The 22,846-nt window shown below is 42.0% G+C and overlaps 1 protein-coding gene across 1 annotated transcript in view; it reads right to left on the reverse strand.

Moving 5' to 3' along the window:
- LOC137631060 (uro-adherence factor A-like) overlaps nucleotides 1-22,846 on the reverse strand; it is a 264,160-nt gene that overhangs the window by 25,658 nt on the left and 215,656 nt on the right. Inside the window, exon 12 of the mRNA XM_068362655.1 lies at nucleotides 16,117-16,279. Coding sequence (XP_068218756.1) covers nucleotides 16,117-16,279 — 163 coding nt within the window. The remainder of the gene's footprint in view (nucleotides 1-16,116; nucleotides 16,280-22,846) is intronic.

Genomic DNA, 22,846 nt, shown 5'->3' on the forward strand with positions numbered 1-22,846 from the left:
TATTTGAATGAAAAAATCAATCAATATTCAAGAAAGTAGTAGCAATTTTCCTTTGAAAATTTCATGTTTTGAGAAATCAGGCTTTGTTTTTTGTTGTTGTTGAGATCAATTGATTATACTTTAGTAGGCATATGAATTGGCTCTTAGCTGAAATCTTCTTCATCATTGGGATCTTAAAGACACATTTCTCATATTTCAGCATTATTTACTAAGTGGTGGTGAGCACCACCCTTCAAATTCAGAAATATATAAGTTACATATACCAAATGCCTACATGAGTAAGACGTTGCTAGAATAATATATTCTCATTTGCCAACTTTCTGGGCAAATTTTACACCTCAGGCATACTTAGCTATAGTCTCTCACATTTCATACATCTTTCAGCATAACTTTAACATAAAAATTTTAATTATATAAAAAAATAAAGTGATCAGTTGAATGTACTTTAGTAAGCATAAGTATGCACTTTTAGTTGTAATTTCCCTCAACACTTGGGATCATAAGGTCATAATCATATCTCAGGGTTATTTAATAAGCAGTGTTAAGTCCTTTCCCTCATATCTAGAAATATATATGCTATATATACAAAATACCCACACATGAATAAGACAGTGCTAGCATAATATATTCTCACCGGCTAATTTCCTGGAAAAATTTTATGCTAGACATATTTAGTTATCGTCTCTGACATTGTTTGCATCGTTCAGTATAACCATAACATGAGAATTCTTCTTCTTCCCACTGCTATCCCTACATTAAGGGATTGGTTGCCTGATGGGCCCTCTCCAATGTCTTCTATCAAAGGCATCCTCTTCCACCTAACCTCTTTTCTCCATACTATCCTTCACCTTATCTCACCATCTAATTCTCTGCCTCCATCTCGATCTTCTCTCCATAACAGGTTCCTCCCAAGCTCTCATCCCTATCTCCCCACCATCCATCCTCAACACATCCCCACCTTATGTCAGTTGTGATACTCTTATCACCTTTGTAGTCTTTACTACGCCTGCCATTCTTCTCATTTCATCCTTTTCCAAACTTTCAAGTAGTGATATTCCCATAATCCCCCTCAGCACTCTCATCCCTTTTCTCTCAAACTTTGTTTTATCTTTTTCCATCTTAGAGCCCACATTCCTGACCCATACATTAACACTGGCCTTATTTCTGTTATAGATCTTGGCTTTTAGCTTGATTGGCATTCTCTTATCACATAACACTCCTACCACCTCCCTCTACTTCTCCCCTTCAGCCTCACATACTCTCTCCCAAGTTATAGCAGATACCTATTATTTAAATTGTCCCACGTATTTTATAACTGAGCCTATACTTTCATGTACACATATCATGTCCTTACTTTCCTTACAGCTCACCATGGCTTAAGCCTTATCCACATTTACTCTCAAGCCACCCCTCTCCAAAGTCTCTTGCCACTCTACAACCCTTCTCTGTAAGTCTTCCTCATTTTCAGGAGTAATCACCATATCATTTGCTTATAGCAACTCTCACAACTCTTCATTTCTGATCTCTTCACTTAACACATCCATGACCAGCACCAACACTAACTTCAAAGGTTTCTGTTTCCCCAACACCTGATATTTGTCCTTGTTCTTTTGTTCATCATCTCTACCATTTTAACCGATTTATCTGAGACCTTCCTCTTCCTCAAGCACCAAAACATCACTACTCTTGCTAGTCTATTAAAAGCCTTCTCTAGATCTACAAAAGCACAGAAGAGATTCTGGTTTCTCTCTAGCCTCTTTTCCTGTAGCTGCCATAGTATAAAGATGGCATCCACACACCCTCTCCCCCTCATTAATCCATACTGGTATTTCCCAATCCTTACAATCTCTCATCTAGTAACTTCTCAAAAACTTTCAAACCATTCTCTGTTAGTTTAATTTCCCTGTACTGTAGTTACCAAAATCCATGACATCATATTTCTGCTTAAATATAGAGTCTTTAGGCATTATTTTCTCTTCCCATACTGCTCCTAACAAATCAAGCATACATTCTTCCCCCTCTTTGGCTAGTGTGTTGACAAATTAAATTTGAAACTCTGATGGGCCTGGTGCTTTACCACTTTTCATTTTACTCAATGCTTGTTTCACTTCTGTATTCCATACCTCCATCACTGGCCCCTCCACCCTTTGTGCTTCTCCCAATTCCTCTCTCTCTTTTTCAGCATTCAATAGTTGTTTAAAATATTCTCTCCATCCTCTTAATGTCTTCATCTCTTTGCAATTTACTTCCATCTTTAACCTTGATAACTCCCAGTTACCCCATATCCTGTCTTTGTCTTTTCCTCAAGTTTGAAATTTTATAGATATCCTTTTCTCCTTTCCTTGCTCCTAGCCTTTCATTCAATTACTCTACCGCTCTTCCAAAAGCTATACCTACCTTCCTACTAGAATCTATTTCCTCTTCTCTGCACCATGTGCATGCCTTACTTTCCAGTTCTTTAATGCCTTCAATTTTCTTTTAACTAACTCTTAGTCCCACCACCAATTTTCTTATGATACACCTTATCTGATGGTTCTTTTAGCTAATTCCGCTGTTTTCCCTACACGTCTTCCATATCCCCCCCCCCCCCCCGATATTTTCTACTCTATTACCCTGTCCACTCTTCAAGTTCAACTTTTCATGTCGTCTCTCACTCACAATCCTCCTAAATTGGTCCTCTTTTTCTCCATTACGGTTCCAAACCTTAATTCTAAATCTCCTCTTTCTCTTCTTGAGCTTTCTACCTCTCATTTTAAAATCCATTGCTATAAATCTATGTTGTTTAACACATACTTCCCAAAAATCCCATTACCTTTCATCACATTGCTTTTGTCAAACCCTTTAACCATAACATGATATTTGTAAATACATAAACATATAGACAAATAAATAAGATGAATATAACTTGGAAAAATGCAATAAACTCTTATTTATGACAAGATCGAAAGAAGAAGGAAATTACATTCTCTTTCTCAGTCCTTATGAAAGAAAATGGTGCTCTTGAAGTTTATGGGACACTTCTATAGAAGAAAACTTAAATATTTACGCACACTGGTCAGTAAAGGGTTGTGTAAGGGACCAGGTGCCCTTACATAAATATAAGAAAAGGACGTTTTAGCCACAAAACATTTTTTTATCATTAAAAAAAAAACAATTGAAACATGAAATATAGCTAAAAAAGTGATAACCTGAATTTCCAAAATTCCAAGCACAGGTCGTGAGTCGTGCCCGTTAAGGCACCTAATATTATATAACTATATCTGGTTATAATGATGATGAGGATGATGAAAATAATCTTGAACACAATTACATAAAAAGAATAATTGAGAGAGAGAGAGAGAGAGAGAGAGAGAGAGAGAGAGAGAGAGAGAGAGAGAGAGAGAGAGAGAGAGAGAGAGAGAGAGTGTGTGTGTGTGTGTGTGTGTAAAGTGGATAGCTAAATTCACAGTCATCCAGGTCTGTTGAGAGACATACTACCAGTAGAGAGTTAAGGCCAATTCACACGACCCGTTTTCTTTCCGACAGGCTCGTCGGCGGTTAAGCGGCGTCTAGGTTTCTTACATGTATTCAAGTGCAACTGTTCACACGACCCATCAGGCAGACGGCGGCCCTCGGACGTCAACCGTCCGAGTCGGCTCAGCTTCCTTCCCAAGAAACCTCGGCCGGTTTGACGGCCGTTAGCCATCCGTCCCAACCAACGGGTTGATGTTGTTTCGTGTTAACGAGGACCTGTATCGTATCTGTTCGTTTCGTAACCTACAACCTCGACTTTTCCTCATAGTATAGTCATAAAAATTAGAGTTAGGTTGTTGCTGACACCATGTATGAGAGGTTAATTGAACTTGTTCAAGGGTATGAGGAGATGTTAGACATGGCAAACAAGATATACAGAAATAATTTACATAAAGAAAAGATATGGAAAATGACTGTAGAGGCATTAAATAAAACAGGTAGATTTGAATATTCTTGGCATGGTGCATAAAGTATAATGAAGTTGCATAACTTATTTTATCAACACAGTTATCAACCAACATCTTATAGTGTCAAAATTATCGTAATTTACTCGGTCTTCACGGAACAGAGTCTAAGTATACAATGAAAACCTCGCGCTAGTAAACGGATACGGAACGCCTCGTGTGAATGTACAACATTTCGACCGAGGTTAGCCACCACCCAGCCTGTCGGAAAGAAAACGGGTCGTGTGAATCGGCTTTTATGGGGTCCTTTGACTGGCCAGACAGTGCTACATTGGATCATTCTCTCTGGTTACGGTTCACTTTCCCTTTGCCTACTCATACACCGAGTAGTCTGGCCTATTCTTTATAGATTCTCCTCTGTCCTCATACACCTGACAACACTGAGATTACCAAACAATTCTTCGTCACCCAAACAGGTTAACTACTGTACTGTAATTGGTCCGTGTCTACTTTATTCTTGGTAAGGGTAGAAGAGACTCTTTAGCTATGGTAAGCAGCTCTTCTAGGAGAAGGACACTACAAAATCAAACCATGGTTCTCTTAGTCTTGGGTAGTGCTATAGCCTCTGTACCATGGTCTTCCACTGTCTTGGGTTAGAGTTCTCTTGCCTGAGGGTACACTCTGGCACACTAATCTATCTATTTTCTCTTCCTCTTGTTTTGTTAAATTATTTAAAGTTTATATATGAAACATTTATTGTAATGTTGTTTAAAATATGTTATTTTCCTTAGTAAAATAAATTTTTGAATATACTTACCCGATGATCATGTAGCTGCAACTCTGTTGCTCGACAGAAAAAACCTACGGTCGGGATACGCCAGCGATCGCTATACAGGTGGGGGTGTACAACAACAGCGCCATCTGTCGAGTAGGTACTCAGGTACTTCTTGTCAACAAGAACCAATTTTCTCCTCGGTCCACTGGGTCTCTATGGGGAGGAAGGGAGGGTCCTTAAATTCATGATCATCGGGTAAGTATATTCAAAAATTTATTTTACTAAGGAAAATAACATTTTTCAATATTAATCTTACCCGATGATCATGTAGCTGATTCACACCCAGGGGGGTGGGTGGAGACCAGCATACATGTTAACATAAGAAGCTAAGTATCCCGTATTTCATTTTAGCAGTTATTCAAAATAACAAACATAAAATAAATAAGTACCTGGTAAGGAAGACGACTTGAACAATTACTCTGCCTTTTTAAGTACGTCTTCCTTACTGAGCCTCGCGATCCTCATAGGATGCTGAGCGACTCCTAGGAGCTGAAGTATGAAGGGTTGCAACCCATACTAAAGGTCCTCATCAAAACCTCTAATCTAGGCGCTTCTCAAGAAATGATTTTGACCACCCGCCAAATCAAGTAGGATGCGAAAGGCTTCTTAGCCTTCCGGACAACCCAAAAATATTTCAAGAGAAAGATTAAAAAGGTTCTGGAATTAGGGAATTGTAGTGGTGGAGCCCCCACCACTACTGCACTCGTTGCTACGAATGGTCCCAGAGTGTAGCAGTTCTCGTAAAGAGACTGGACATTCTTAAGATAAAAGACGCGAACACTGATTTGCTTTTCCAATAGGTTGCGTCGAATATAATTTGCAGAGATCTATTTTGTTCAAAGGCCACGGAAGTTGTGACAGCTCTAACTTCGTGTGTCCTTACCTTCAGCCAAGCTTGGTCTTCCTCATTCAGAAGGGAATGAGCTTCTCGTATTAACAGTCTGATAAAATAGGATAAAGAATTCTCTGACATAGGCAAAGATGGATTCTTAACTGAACACCATAAAGCTTCAGACGGGCCTCGTAAAGGTTTTTAAAATAGAACTTAAGAGCTCTTACAGGACATAATACTCTTCTAGTTCATTTCCAACCATACGATAAGTTTGGAATATCGAACGATATTGGTCAAGGCCGAGAAGGCAGCTCGTGTTTGGCTAGAAAACCAAGTTGTAGAACATGTAGCCGTTTCGGATGAGAATCCGATGTTCTTGCTGAAGGCATGAATCTCACTGACTCTTTTAGCTGTGGTTAAGCATATCAGGAAAAGAGTCTTAAAGGTGAGATCTTTCAGGGAGGCTGATTGAAGTGGTTCGAACCTGTCTGACATAAGGAATCTTAGTACCACGTCTAAATTCCAACCAGGTGTAACCAAACGACGCTCCTTCGTGGTCTCAAAAGACTTAAGGAGGTCCTGTAGATCTTTATTGTTGGAAAGATCTAAGCCTCTGTGACGGAAGACTGATGCCAACATGCTTCTGTAACCCTTGATAGTGGGAGCTGAAAGAGATCGTTCTTTCCTCAGATATAAGAGGAAGTCAGCTATTTGAGTTACAGAGGTACTGGTCGAGGATACGGATACTGACTTGCACCAGTTTCGGAAGATTTCCCACTTCGATTGGTAGACTCTAAGGGTGGATGTTCTCCTTGCTCTAGCAATCGCTCTGGTTGCCTCCTTCGAAAAATCTCTAGTTCCCGAGAGTCTTTCGATATTCAGAAGGCAGTCAGACGAAGAGCGTGGAGGCCTTGGAGTACCTTCTTTACGCGTGGCAGACGTAGCAGGTCCACCCTTAGGGGAAGTGTTCTGGGAACCTCTACTAGCCATCGAAGTACCTCGGTGAGTTATTCTCTCGCGGGCCAGAGAGAAGCAACTAGCGTCAACTTTGTCCCCTCGTGAGAGGCGAACTTCTGCAGTACCTTGTTGACAATCTAGAACGGAGGGAATGCATATAGATCTAGATGTGACCAATCTAGTAGAAAGGCATCTATATGAACTACTGCTGGGTCCGGGATAGGTGAGCAAAGTATTGGGAGCCTCTAGGTCATCGAGGTTGCGAAGAGATCTATGGTTGGCTGGCCCCAGGTGGCCCAAAGTCTCTTGCATACATCCTTGTGGAGGGTCCAATATGTTGGAATTATTTGTCCCTTCCTACTGAGACAATCTGCTATGACATTCAAGTTGCCTTGGATGAACCTCGTTACTAGTGAAAAGTCTAGACCTGTTGAACAGGAGAGGAGGTCTCTTGCGAACTCGTACCATGTCAGAGAGTGGGTCCCTCCTTGTTTGGAGATGTACGTCAAAGCAGGGTGTTGACCGTGTTCACCTCCACCAATTTGCCTTGAAGGAGAGACCTGAAGCTTTTCCAGGTCAGACGTACTGCCAGAAGCTTCTTGCAGTTGAAATGCATTGTCCTTTGACTCGAGTTCCATAATCCCGAGCATTCCCTACCGCCTAATGTCGCACCCCAGCCTACGTCCGATGCGTCCGAGAAGAGAACGTGGTTGGGAGTCTGAACAGTCAGGGGAAGACCCTTTCAAAGGTTGATAAAGTCCTTTCACCAAGTCAGACCAGACTTTATCTTACCGGAAACCGGAATCGAGACCGCTTCTAGCGTCTAGTCCTTTTCCAGTGAAAAGCTAGATGATACAGAAGAGGACGGAGGTGTAGTCTTCCAAGTGACACAAATAGAACCACGGATGACAGAGTCCTAACCAGACTCATCCACAGCCTGACAGGGCAGTGTTCCTTCTTCAGCATCTTCTGGATGGATAGCAGGGCTGGGGGTTGATCGTCTTGTTCAGCAATGTCCTCATCAGAGGGTTCCTCATTCGAAACTGATGAGGAAACGGCAACGGAGTGGGCAACGTCTGACTCGCTGAATCCGGTCGCACTGGTGGATGCGTGACGGAGCCGGACACAAGATCATGGTACTGCTGCACAGTCTGTGAACTGTCAACCATTGGGACGCGAGGAAGTACAGCGTCAACCCGAAACTGTGAAGACTGTCTGGGTTGTGCAGTCAACCCCCTACAGGGTTGCTGAGGTTGCCGCACTGCGTCACAACAAGTCATCTCTGCTGGTTGTTGAACGTCTTCCTAGTGACACACTGAACGTCCACAACCACCTCCGAGAGTCGCTTAACGTTAACGTGCGACTGGCAACCCACACTGGGTCGCACCGGTGGAGGAACCATCTCAACTGGCGGACGTGAGTAGGATACCTCAGCGTCAACAGGGCGTACAACCAACCGGTAGGAAGGTTGTTGGCTAGAAGGTTCTTCTCCGTAAAAAATCCTCTAACAAGGACACAAGCTTGGACTGCATGTCTTGCAACAAAGCCCATTAGGGTCTATGGGAGCAGGTGTGGCAACTGACGGGGTTAGCGACTGAAGCGGAACCATTTACCATCCCTGGAAGCCTTGTTATGCTTTAATTAAAGTCCATAGGAGGCTAAGCAGCTTAAGGCTCCTCTCCAAATGACAGAGTCCTCAAAGGAATATCAGAAGGAGGGAGAACAGCACTTTCTCATCTATAGGAACCATGTCCGAGAAAAGCTAGGTTATCTCAGTGAGGGTCTCACTGGTGCAAAAGCAGCAGACCAGAAGGCAACGTTATGTAACTGCTTGACAGTCTGTGAACTGTCAAAAACTGAACTGTCAACCACAACAGGTGCGTGAGGACATACAGCACTGGTGCATTAGTAGCAGACCAGAAGGCAACGTCATGTAACTGCTTGACAGTCTGTGAGCTGGCAACAACCAAAGCTGTGTGGGGAAGCCTCAACTCCTGACTGACTAGTCTGCTGCGGGTGAGTGGCGGTAACCACAGTGGGTTGCGGAGGCTGACACACCGTGTCAAAACACGGCAGCTTGTGGTAGCTCACGCACGGCAACGGAGTGCTCCGTGTGTCTGTGGGAGTCAGCATACGTCTGGCAGGGCCGACTGCGCATGGGTGGAGGAGCTCTCACAACAAGAGTGTGGGAGCAGGCAGCCATGCTGGGCGCACAACCGTGGCAGGTTGTAGGCAAACGGGTACATCGTCAACCTTCTCCGCAGTCGGAGTGTGGGAGCAGGCAACAACTAAAGCGGAGTGGTGGTGCGTGGTGGGGACTGCCGTGGGTTGCGGAAACTAACGCATCGCGTCAAAACACGGCAGCTTGACTCCACCTTCCCACTGCTGATGCGGTAGCTCACGCATGTTAACGGAGGGAGCCGCACGTCGGCTAACGTTAACATGCGTCTAGCAGGGTCGATTGCGCATCGGAGGTGGAGCTCTCCGCAGCCGGAGTGTGGGAGCAGGCAGCCTCAGCGTGAGCTGGGCGCACAACAGTGGCAGGTTGTAGGCTAACGAGAGCAGAGTCAACCTTCTCCGCACGAAACTCCTGCATAACCGCAGCTAACTGAGTCTGCATAGACTGCAGTAAAGACCACTTGGGGTTTACAAAAAACGGCAACAGACGGAGCTACTGTCCGTCGTGACTGAGGGTCTAAAACAGCTGGTGCGGCAACAGACGGAGTTACTGCCTGTTGCGGTACCACCTTGCCTCTCTTGGGAGGTGTGCAGTCGTCGGATGACTGCAGCGAGTCCGAACTGACCCAGTGGCTACACCTAGGCCGTTGGACTTGCGCGGAAGGGACCGACTTGCACTTAAAAGCTGCAAGATTTGGTCCATGGTTTCTTACGAGAAACCTCTTCCGCAGACAAGGAATAAATGGGCTCTCTCGTCTTTGTGTGGGTGGGGCGATCACGTCGGCAAACGTGTGTAGATACGCCCGAAACCACGGAGGGAAAAACGTCTGTTCGTCGATCAAGGCCTGTGGAACCCATAAGTCGTTCGACATTACTTCTCCCCTGGGCTTGGGAGCTTGTAAGAGGTCCCGGACTAGGTGAACAACTGGCACGAACAGACTAACCCTCGGACGCAACACTGTAACACTTTGCGCATATCACTTTATCACTTTTGATTTTCTGTTTGCACTTATTTCACTGAAATCGAAACTTTAACTGATTTCTACCTGAAACACGCAATCCTATCCTTCATTAAAAGGTAGTAATTGCGAAAACAGTTTTACAATGCAACAGAAAAACATAAATAAAGATAAAGAATTCAGTGGCTGGAAAAGAGACTAAACACTAGAACAAATAAACTACGTTTACAATCTCTCACCGCATAAAGCCTGGGAACAAGAATAAAACCCTAGAAACGTTTTACCTTCTTCCCCTACAGTGACTAGGGAGAAGAGTAAAAAACGAGAACAACGTTACCCGCTTGAACGAAACGTTTATTCTCCTCTCTCTCCCTCCGTCTCTATCTCTCTCTCTCTTCTCTCTAGATTTAGCACCTGAGAGAAGAGCCCAATTATATATCGTTAAAACATGTTATTTGCTAAAGGAAAAAACTGAAAGGTTTCCCAAATAAAAAGTTCCTTTATTTAGAATTTAAACTCTTTAAGCTAAGAAAGAATGAACGAAACGCTAGAATCGGTTTACTCTTACTGCAAAGTGAAACCGTGAAACACTCTCTCTCTATCGTAACGATAGAGCGCAAGTTGAACGTTCTGAACGTCAACAACTGCGGAGACTAAAAACTAAACGTTAGTTCATCTTTGAAAACAGTACGAGACTATCAAAGAAATTCTTCCATAAAACATTAAAATTAAAAAAGTATTAAATTCTTTAAAGGTTAAATACGATATAACGGGCTCAATGTTAATTAACTTCGGTTCCAAGTTAGGACCGCCTACTATTAGGAAAGGTCGCATATAAACAAACATAAAAATTTATTTTTTATAAGTTTATAATAATTGAAAAGTTAACCGAAGAGGCCTAAAAAGGCGGAGAGATATAAAATAAATGGATCTATAACGTGTTAAGCAAAATTACCAAAAACCTAAACACACTTCCGTCTAAGGGAAGGGTCGGCCATTTAAAAGTGAAAGAGAGTCCATACTCTCTTCGTCACCATAATTAAATCTATCGAAAACGAATTCAAGTTTGAACTGAAGATAAAACCCCTGCATAGCGAAAGCTCAAAACTGGAATAGTGTACTTCACCAAATCGTTGTGAAAACAAATCCAGTTAGGGACGGCGTATTTAGTAGGTCCTGCCATTGGCACGACAGAGGAAAAATTGGTTCTTGTTGACAAGAAGTACCTGAGTACCTACTCGACAGATGGCGCTGTTGTTGTACACCCCCACCTGTATAGCGATCGCTGGCGTATCCCGACCGTAGGTTTTTTCTGTCGAGCAACAGAGTTGCAGCTACATGATCATCGGGTAAGATTAATATTGAAAAATCTTATTTTTCCTTGTTTCCTTTCCTCACTGGGCTAATTTCCCTGTTGGGGCCCCTGGGCTTGTAGCATCCTGCTTTTCCAATTAGGGTTGTAGCTTAGCAATCAATAATAATAATAATAATAATAATAATAATAATAATAATAATAATAATGATAATACAGGAAAGAAGCAAAGATAGTGTGCAGGGAGAATATAAGGGGAGATAGAATACAGGTAGCATAAAGAATGAAATTGGCTTGGGAGGAATTTAAACTGAAATCAATATTAAACACACGTGAGATAGAAAATTTTACACTTTGCAAAGTGATGAAGAAATAAGGAAAAGACAGGGAAAAGGGGGAAAGTGTATGAAAGACAAAAATGGAAAAATTGCTGTTGGCATGTTAAGTACCCCCAAAATTATTCTTGATAAAACTACTTAATAAAAAGAGTGAATACAAACTGAAAGACTTGACACAACCTAATTATTAGGTTAAGTAAACCCAGCACTTAGTTAAAATTCATAAGACATATTTCTTAACAATATAACTATTTTATCTAATAAACTGTAGCTTTGAAATGTTTAATAATTCTATGAATCAAATATGAGAAGGGTTTTGAAAACATGCCTTAATTGATTTGTTTTCAAGAATTAACATTTGGTTTAGTTGGTTTCAACATTCATACTAAATAAATTAGGATTGTTAGTATTGTATTCTATGCATTGGATCACAAGGAAATTTATCACATATCCATGGATCAAAACATACAAGACAGAGAGAGTATATATCTACAGACGGTTCACACATAATCGGTTGCAACATTCACAGTTTCCCCACCAAATTTAAAAGTTTAAAACTGCTCATGAATGGCAGAGATAAGGGACAGTGACACTGCCCTACAGACTAACCATACATCCATATTATCAGCACCTAAGACACCTCTCTACCTAAACTAGGACCAGGGATGGCTGCTGATGACTCAGCAGGTAGAACTATAGGCTCTCCCAAAACCCCCATCCTTAGCTCACAAGGATGGTGAGGCTACAGGCACTAAAGGAACTATCAAGTATGATCAGGGCTTGAACCCCAGTCTGGCAATCACCAGGCAGAGATGTTACCAATAGGCCACAACGACCCTAAATTTTTAGTTTTACATCTACCGCACTCAACAGCTAGCATTCACTTTCTGTGAGAAAAATAAAGAGGAAAAACTTTGGTGAGTATGTCCATACCCTCTACAGCTGAAAACAAGTGACAAACTTCCAGGGGCTGGGTTTTTTGCAACAGCTCACCATCTGTTGTTAACTACCTCGTTAATGATTTCAACAGCCATTCCCCTTGCACTAAAATCATATTCTGTATTTAAAGGACAAAAGATTTGTATATACGTACAAAAAAGTAACCAAATTGAGGGCACAATAAAACCTCTTTAATATATAGCTTTCTTTGGTATGAAGAATGCCACGATCTAATGATGGGTTTAAAATGTTTTTTACCAGATTCGAAATTCCATAATCAATATTACAGGTTCTAGATTGTAAATAAGTACAAACAAAAATAACTATAGTGCATACTCTGTTTTGTTATCTGGGCACATCAGGTGCAGTTTTGGCAGTTTTCATTTCCCTTATTGCCCAAATGACCAAGGATCCAACATTCTATATTCACACATTACACACACACACACCATAAAACTGGTTAAATTACCATTCCATTTAATTTTTTTGTATAAAGAATTCTTAAAAAATAATTATAAAGTGTTTCTAAAGTGGTCTTAGTGTCATAAAAAAATTTCCCTAATGGCATAATATGATGGTCATAGGTGTTGACCTTAGTGTGTAAATTTCTGTTGTGGATACAAACTTGCCATGAAAAGAGAATTTATTATATGTTCTGATGTTAAAGAAATAAATTACACATCTGATGGAGATCAGGAGGTATCACTTCAAGTTGCATAGTGTGACCATTAAGATCTTTTATACAGTATTTTCATACATATTATTCATAATGTTCAGGAGTATATTTCATGATAACTGCACTTCTTTTATATCAGCAATTTTCTCCATTTTCTACCTAACAGTGACTAATGTGATAGCAATTCATTTGAATTACTCCTGGGAGTTAGGGGAAAACTATCATTAATTTTCTGTATTTAGTTGATCATCATACAGAGGTCTGGTTCCAGAAATTAGTGTATAATAAAAAAATCTACCAAATTGAAATTTTTCATCAAAAATTATATCAGACAATGTAAAACAAAGTACATTATTTTCATATACAGTACATGCATTACCTATGCACAATTTTTTACATAGAGCATATACCATATATAATTTCTAGATTGTTCATACCAAATACTATAGCTAAAAAAATATAATAAATATACTGTACCTAAATTAATATAATGAAAGTTCTCCTTAATCTGTTTTGTTAAAAAAATGAAAACAAACAAAAAGTTTGCACATGTTCAGTACTATCACAGCTATCATAGCCCTAATCATAAAAACAATAACTCAATCACCTAAACTTTGCCTTTTATTCAAACTTAGAAATTACAGAGCAGAAATAAAAATCTATGGCAAAAAAGTTTAAGAACCATTCTATTGCATATAAGGATGCCCGACAATGGAAACGTTTTGCATATGGAATGTGCATGCACAACACTTTTCGAACTGTGATCATATCTCATCGCACCAATGTCAAACCCACAGGAGAGTGTTGTCGTTAGTCCCTCTGAGGTCTTGATCTGAGCAATGAGGGCCCAGTGGGGCCCCTCGTAAGATGTGCACCATTGTTTGTGGTGTTGTCCCACATGGGCATTCAAGGTTGGTGGCTAGTCCCTATTTGTGGGAGTTATCTCCAGTTTTGCCCACTTTTATCCTTGCTCTGTTTAGGGTTACCCAGTCCTTTCTGGTGAGGGTTGTTACGCTGGGCAGGTCTTCGTTTGAACTGGGCAGTGCCTCATTGGATGGCCATCGGTCACTTTCCTGCCACTTCTTTAGCCCGTGAACAGCTGCCTGAATTAGTTCTAGTCCATTCACTGTTGCAAAGCTTTTGCAGGATTTCAGTCTTCGTCTTGCTTCCTGATGTTTGTGGAGTGGATGCCTAGGGTCATTAATTTGTTTTTTCTTTTCAGTTTTTGCTAGTGTTTCTTGTCGGATATGGCGTGGTGGGAGACCAGTTATCTTATATAAAGATGGTAGAGGTGTTGATTTTAGGGAATTATTTAGCTTTGGGTCTATCTTACGTGCATGGCATTAACTTGCCCACACTGGTGCACAGTACTTCACATTAGAGTAACAAGGTGCTAGAGCTGTTCGCCTCAAGTGTCTGTTCCCCAGCTAGTGCTGGCAAGTTTACTGAGGAGGTTGTTCCTAGCTTCTATTTTATGTTTGCTTTTATTTGTGTGCTCTTTAAAGGAGTGTTCTGTCAAGGGTGACACATAAGTAAAACTGGATAGGGGTGATTTTCTAGTTCTCTGTTACCCTATTTGATCTTTAACTTAGTTTGCCTTGTGATTGTTCAGGTGGAAGGCACACACCTGTGTTTTGCTTGGATTGGCATTAAGGTGCCACTTTTTATAGTAGGTGGAGAGGATAGTCAGGGTGCTTGACAATCTTTCTTTGATGATGGTGGAAAAGGATTATGTGGAAATGCACAGGTCTACTGCATCTACATACCTTTGGATGTTCTATGGCTGGTCATTTGAATAGATGTTAAATAGCATTGGCACCAGCACTGACCGTTGTAGGAGGCTGTTGTTCTGTATCCTCCATTTTCTTTTTATGCCATCTATTTCTACGAAGAATCGCCAGTAGGTAAGCAATGATTCAATGATGTGAACTATGCTGGTATTCCGTATAGTTTGAGTCACCTTCAGAAGGAGTGCTCTATGGTAGTGTAACATGCTGCCATAAGGTAGATAGAAACACTGTACTGGTGATTTGCTTCAACTCAAATCCATCCTCGATGTATAGCATCAGGTTTAATACCTCACTGCAGCAGGATCAATCTGGTCTAAAGCCAGCTTAGTGTCTCGACAGTTGTTCTTTGACACAGGCTAAGATCATTCATTCGTATAATTTGTACAGGATACACAGTAAGGATATTAGTCAATAGCTTTTGGGGGATGATGGGTCTTTCTGTGGTTTCAGCAAGGCCACTATTCTCACTCTTCTCCAAATCTTTTGGATTTGGTAGGTCATCGCACAGGAATTGAATAACAAGAGCCATGCCTTTGTTGTCTCCAAAATGTAAGATAATTTCTGTTATGCCATCTAGGCTGGATGCCTTCCCAGAATTGAGATGTTTCATGGCAGCATCTAGTTCTTCTAAGGTGAACAGTTGGAAGTTGTTGTCACTGTTTTGTATGATACGGTCCATGTCCTGTCTCATTTTCTTTAGGTAATCCCACTCTTTGTTATAAGGATTTCCATTTAGCAGCAGTTGGTGTGCTACCTGGTTGGGGGTTACAGCAGGTAATCTAGGTTTGGGCTTCTTTTCCGAGTTCAGTTTATCTTTCGAATTGTGATGTATATGGAGGATATGCTTGAGGGTGTCTTAGAGTTGATAAACAGTAGAAAGTACAGTAGTGAAAAACATTTTCACCAATTATGTATTAATTTCTATCATTTTCCAATTCATGTTCACTTTGGTCTCTTTCAATTCACCTCTGCAACTTTCTTAACATGTCACTGCTATAATTTTCACATGTCACTTCTCCTTCAGGTGAACCTATAGACTCTAGTGTGAGTCAGTGATTTTGTTAAAACAATCTATAATAATCTCTCAATTGGCAGACACGGCCAAATTTAAGAACTATATCCTTATAACAATTTTGTCTAACAGAGAACTCTGCTATCTTTGCAAAATTTCACAACCACTGCAAAAAGGAAGAAATTTATTCAAGGTTACAGGTCCATGGTTATAAAAAAAATTGTCCTCAAAACAAGGAACATTATTAAGGAACCAAGAGAACCGTAAACACTTGAATGATTACTTCTTACCATAAAGCCAACTTCAAAAACCAAAACGAACAAAATGACCCAAACCTTAAGAGACAATGATAAATGTAATATTATACTTACGTTCACTTTTTTTTAATTTTCTCCTATCTTCATCAGAAATTTTATACGTTTGAAGATTTTTCAATATTGTTCGACGAAACCTTTCTTTCAAGCTCATCCATGTTCTTCCTTGTAGACCTTCAACAGTCTCTGACATAAGAACCCACATTAATTTTCCACCAATCTAAAAAAGAAAAATTGTATATTAACAGAACTGAAATACTAATAGAGCTTCAAATGAACAGGATTTACTTTAAATAAAGTAAAATACTGTACTGTCCTTAATCATGAAAATATATCGTTTTGCATACCACAAAACATTTTAACCCCTAACAAACCTGTATATATCATAATAATAAAATGTTTCAGTATTAGCTTAAAATGTTATTTTCATTAGTAAAATAAATTTTTGAATATACTTACCCGATAATCATGTAGCTGTCAACTCCGTTGCCCGACAGAATTCTACGGGAGGGATACGCCAGCTATCACTATACTAGAAGGGGGTGTACTCACAAGCGCCACCTGTGGCCAGGTACTACAGTACTTGTTGTTGACGCCACCTCACTTTTTCCTCGGTCCACTGGTTCTCTATGGGGAGGAAGGGTGGGTCAATTAAATCATGATTATCGGGTAAGTATATTCAAAAATTTATTTTACTAATGAAAATAACATTTTTCAATATTAAACTTACCCGATAATCATGTAGCTGATTCACACCCAGGGGGGTGGGTGAAAAACCAGTGTACAAGACTAAAGGATAGCTAAGTATCCCGTATTTCATATAATCAGTTATCCACAATAACAATGAAATAATAAGTACCTGGTAAGGAAGTCGACTTGAACCGTTACTCTGCCTTTAATAAGATCGTCTTCCTTACTGAGCGCAGCGTTCCTCTTGGAAGGCTGAATCAACTCAAAGGTGCTAAAGTATACAGGGCTGCAACCCATACTAAAGGACCTCATCACAACCTTTAACCTCGGCGCTTCTCAAGAAAGAATTGACCACCCGCCAAATCAACAAGGATGTGGAAGGCTTCTTAGCCGACCGTACAACCCATAAAAAGTATTCAAGAGAAAGGTTAAAAGGTTATGGGATTATGGGAATGTAGTGGCTGAGCCCTCGCCTACTTCTGCATTCGTTGCTACGAATGGTCCCAGGGTGTAGCAGTACTCGTAAAGAGACTGGACATCTTTGAGATAGAATGATGCGAACACTGACTTGCTTCTCCAATAGGTTGCATCCATAACACTCTGCAGAGAATGGCTCTGTTTGAAGGCCACTGAAGTAGCCACAGCTCCCACTTCATGTGTCCTTACCTTCAGCAAAGCAAGGTCTTCTTCCTTCAGATGAGAATGTGTTTCTCTAATCAGAAGCCTGAATAGTAAGAAACTGAGTTCTTAGACCTTGGAAAAGAAGGCTTCTTGATAGCACACCATAAGGCTTCTGATTGTCCTCGTAAAGGTTAAGACCTTTTTAGATAGTACCTAAGAGCTCTAACTGGGCAAAGTACTCTCTCCAGTTCATTCCCCACCAAGTTGGACAGGCTTGGGATCTCGAACGACTTAGGCCAAGGACGTGAAGGAAGCTCGTTTAGTAAAAACTGAGCTGCAAGGAACATGTAGCCATTTCAGATGTGAAAACAATGATCCTGCTGAAGGCGTGGATCTCACTTACTCTTTTAGCTGTTGTCAAGCACATGAGGAAAAGAGTTTTTAATGTGAGGTCCTAAAAAGAGGCTGATTGGAGAGGTTCAAATCTTGATGACATAAGGAACCTTAGGACCACGTCTAGATTCCAGCCTGGAGTGGACAACCGACGTTCCTTTGAGGTCTCAAAAGACCTAGGGAGGTCCTGTAGATCTTTGTTGGTGGAAAGATCCAAGCCTCTGTGGCGGAAAACCGCTGCCAACATCCTTCTGTAACCCTTGATCGTAGGAGCTGAAAGGGATCTTACTTTCCTTAGATATAACAGGAAGTCAGCAATCTGGGTTACAGTGGTACTGGTTGAGGAAACTGCATTGGTCTTGTACCAGCTACGGAAGACTTCCCCTTGAGACTGATAGATTCTGAGAGTGGATGTTCTCCTTGCTTTGGCAATCGTTCTGGCTGCCTCCTTCGAAAAGCCCCTAGCTCTTGAGAGTCTTTCGAAAGTCTGAAGGCAGTCAGACGAAGAGCGTGGAGGTTCGGGTGTACCTTCTTTACGTGAGGTAGACGTAGAAGGTTCACTCCTAGAGGAAGAGTCCTGGGAATGTCGACCAGCCATTGCAGTACCTCTAAGAACCATTCTCTCGCGGGCCAGAGCGGAGCCAACCAACGTCAGCCGTGTCCCTTTGCGAGAGGAGAACTTCTGAAGTACCCTGTTGACAATCTTGAACGGCGGGAATGCATACAGGTCGAGATGGAACCAATCCAGCAGAAAAGCATCCACGTGAACTGCTGCTGGGTCTGGAATCGGAGAACAATACAATAGGAGTCTCTAGGTTATCGAGGTAGCGAACAGATCTATGGTTGGCTGACCCCACAGGGCCCAAAGTCTGCTGCAAACATTCTTGTGAAGGGTCCACTCTGTGGGGATGACCTGACCCTTCCGGCTGAGGTGATCTGCCATGACATTCATACCGCCCTGAATGAACCTCGTTACCAGCGTGAGCTTTCGATCTTTAGACCAGATGAGGAGGTCCCTTGGGATCTAGAACAACTTCACGAAAGAGTCCCTCCCTGCTTGAAGAGTAAGCCAGGGCTGTGGTGTTGTCAGAGTCCACCTCCACCACTTTGTTAAGCTGGAGGGACTTGAAGTTTATCAAGGCCAGAAGAACCGCCAACAACTCCTGCAATTGATGTGAAGTGTCCTTTGCTCCTGATTCCATGTTCTCGATCATTCCTGTCCGTCCAAAGTCGCACCCCAGCCCGTGTCTGATGTGTCCGAGAGGAGACGGCGGTCGGGTTTCTGAACAGCCAAAGGTAGACTTCCTTGAGAAGAAGCTGATCTTACACCACGCGAGAGAAGACCTCCTCTCTTCGGAAACAGGAACTGAGACCGTCTCTAGCGTCATGTCCTTTATCCAGTGAGCAGCTAGATGATACTGAAGGGGGGGAGGTGGATTCTCCCTAACACGATGAACAGGGCCAGCGATGAAAGTGTCCCTGTTAGACTCATCCACTACCTGACTGAGCATCGGTTCCTTCTCAGCATGCTCTGGATGCATTCTAGGGCTTGGAAGATCCTTGGGGCCGACGGAAAAGCCTGAAAAGCTCGACTCTGAAGAACCATACCCAGGGAGACAATGGTCTGGGATGGGATGAGCTGAGACTCCTCAAAATTGACCAGGAGGCCCAGTTCCTTGGTCAGATCCATAGTCCATCTGAGAATCTCCAGACAGCGACGACTTGTGGGAGCTCTTAAAAGCCAGTCGTCTGACGGAGCCGGACACAAGATCATGGTACTGCTGCACAGTCTGTGAACTGTCAACCATGGGGAAGCGAGGAAGTACAGTGACAACCCGAAGCTGTCTAGACTGTCTGGGTCGTACAGACAACTCCTTATCGGGTTGCTGAGGTTGCCGCACTGCGTCACAACAAGTCACTTCTGCTGGTTGTTGAACGTCTTCCCAGTGACACACTGACTCCGTAAACAAAAAATCCTTTAACAAGGACTAAGCTTGGACTGCATGTCTTGCAACACAGCTCAAGGTCTATGGGAGCAGGTGTGGTAACAGACGGGGTTAGTGACTGAAGTGGAACCATTACCTTCCCTGGAAGCATGTTATGCTTAAATAAAAGTCCATAGGAGGCTACGCAGCTAAAGGCTCCTCTCCAAATGACAGAGTCCTCAAGGGAATATCAGAAGGAGGGAGAAAAGCACTTTCTCATCTACAGGGACCATATCCGAGAAAAGTTAAGTTCTCTCAGTGAGGGTTTCAATGGTGCAAAAGCAGCAGACTAGAAGGCAACGTTATGAAACTGCTTGACAGTCTAGTGAGTTGGCAACAACCAAAGATGTATGACTGAGAAGCATGCGGTAAGGTATGCAGAGCATGTTGTATGCAGAGCATGCTGTATGCAGAGCATGCTGTATGTAGAGCATGTTGTATGCAGAGCATGCTGAATGCAGAGCATGCTGTATGCAGAGCATGTTGTATGCAGAGCATGCTGAATGCAGATCATGCTGTATGCAGAGCATGTTGTATGCAGAGCATGCTGTATGCAGAGCATGCTGTATGTAGAGCATGTTGTATGCAGAGCATGCTGAATGCAGAGCATGCTGTATGCAGAGCATGTTGTATGCAGAGCATGCTGTATGCAGAGCATGCTGTATGCAGAGCATGCTGTATGAAGAGCATGCTGTAAGGTAAGCAGAGCGTGTTGCATGGCGTTTAACATTCTCAGAAATTCCATGACCAGTGCTAGAGTGCTTCATGCATGCTTGCATGGGGTTTTAATATCAACATAATATTTACCTTACATTCATAACTCATGATTCATTTTTGTTTTGAAGATATTTTGCGATATTGTTAAAAATATATTGCAAGGAATACATATATATTTTTATATAAGTAAGACAAATAACCTCCATTATCATAATGTTTGTGTAGGCATACATGTATATGATTACAAATGCAAGTTATGAAAGTAATGAGGTGTTATTATTGTCATTTGTTATTTCTCAAGTTGAGGAGAAAGTGGCAGATGCATGCGTTGAGGTGGCTGACTCATAGCATGAGGTTGCTGCCTCAAGAGTTGCGCTTGCTGTAAGGGTTGCGGATGCGCAGTAGCAGGTTCCTGAGGAACGAGTTAAGGTTCCTGAGGTGTGAGCTGCGAGAGTTGAGGTAGCGGCTGCGCAGAACGCAGTTCTTGTCTCGCGAGTTGAGGTTCCTGAGGAGCTAGCCTAAGCTGCAGCGAGTGCTGAGGTGGCTGCCTCAATGATGGAAGAGGTTGTCGTACCTCAAGAGATTGTTGCCTCTCTGGTGGAACCGCAAGCGGAAGCGGAGGAAGTAAGGCATAAGATTCCTGCTCCCATTGCTGAGGTTGCCTTAAGGAAGGCGGAGGTTGCTGCACACCGCTGGTAACTGGCAACTCAGTACGCGGTAAGGTATCCGGAGGAACCTCAACATCGTACGCCTGGCAGACTGGACTGCGGTGAGGCGGAGCGATCGCAGGAGGAGGTGTAACCTTCTCAGCCTGACACTCACGCATTAAGACCGCAAGCTGTGACTGCATGGACTGCAGCAAAGTCATCTTGGGGTCGGCAGACGCTAAGGTCTGCTGAGGCAAAGCCTTAACAGAAGATGAGGTCTGTTACGGCATCACCTTACCTCTCTTAGGAGGTGTGCAGTCACCTGAAGACTGCGGAGAGTTAGAGCTAACCCAATGACTGCATCCGGGTTGTAGAACTCTAACTTCGTACGTCTGGCATAGGTCTGGACTTTACGTTTAAGAGGTCTTGAGACCTGAGACCAGCGTTTTCTCCCCGAAATTTCTTCTGCAGACGAGCAAAATAAGGGCTCAATCGTCTGCGGGTGGGAGTGACGGTCTCTGTAAGACACGCCCGCAACCACCGAGGATACTTCTGTGCGCCGATCAAGGCCTGCCGAATCCTTTTGCCCTTCGACATTGCTTCTCCCCTGGGCTTGGGAGCTTGCAAGAGGTCCCGGACTGGGAGGACGACTGGCACGCACAGAAGTACCCTCACGCACAACACTGACACTTTGCGCTAATCACTTAACACTTTTGATTTTCTGTTTGCACTTATTTCACTGAACTCGAAACTTTAAGTGGTTTGTACCTGAAACACGCAATTCTATCCTTTCTCAAAAGTTAGTAATTGCGAAAACAGAATTACAATGTAACAGAAAAATCTAATGAAAGATAAATAATTCAGTGGCTGGAAAGAGACTAAACACTAGATCAAATAAACTACGTTTAAATTCTCTCACCGCATAAAGCTTGAGAACAAGAAAAAACTCTAGAAACGTTTACCTTCTTCCCCTAAAGAGACTAGGGAGAAGAGCAAAAACGATAACAACGTTACTCGCTTGAACGAAACGTTTATCCTCCTCTTTCTCCCTCCGTCTCTATCTCTCTCTCTCTCTCTCTCTCTTGACTTAGAACCTGAGAGAAGAGCCCAATCATATATATCGTTAAAACATATTATTGTTAAAGGAAAATATTTCCCAAAATGAAAAGTTCCTTTATTAGAATTAAAACCATTAAGTTACGAAAGAATGAACAAAACGCTAGACACGGTTACTCTTACTGCAACGTGACACCGTGAAAATTCTCTCTCTATCGTAACGATAGAACGCAAGTTGAACGTTCTGAAACGTCAACAACTGCAGAGACAAAACAAAACGTTAGTTCAACTTTGAAAACAGTACGAGACTATCAAAGAAATTCTTTCAAAAACATTAAAATAGCATAATATGTTAACAGGTAAAACCGAAATGACGGGCTCAATGTTAATTAACTTCGGTACCAAGAAAAGACCGCCTACTATTAGGAAAGGTCGAATATAAACAAATATAAAAATTAATTTTAATAATTTTATAATAAAAGGAAGTTAATCGAAGAGGCCTATAAAAGGCGGAGAGATATAAAATAAATCTATAACTTTGTTAAGCAAAATTAAGAAAGAGAGTCTATACTCTCTTAGACACCAACACTTCCGTCTAAGGGAAGGGTCGGCCATTTAAAGGTGAAAGAGAGTTCATACTCTCTTCGTCACCATAATTAATCAAATTAATTCCAAAAG

The sequence above is a fragment of the Palaemon carinicauda genome, chromosome 39 (assembly GCF_036898095.1).
Source record: "Palaemon carinicauda isolate YSFRI2023 chromosome 39, ASM3689809v2, whole genome shotgun sequence".
Taxonomy (NCBI): domain Eukaryota; kingdom Metazoa; phylum Arthropoda; class Malacostraca; order Decapoda; family Palaemonidae; genus Palaemon; species Palaemon carinicauda.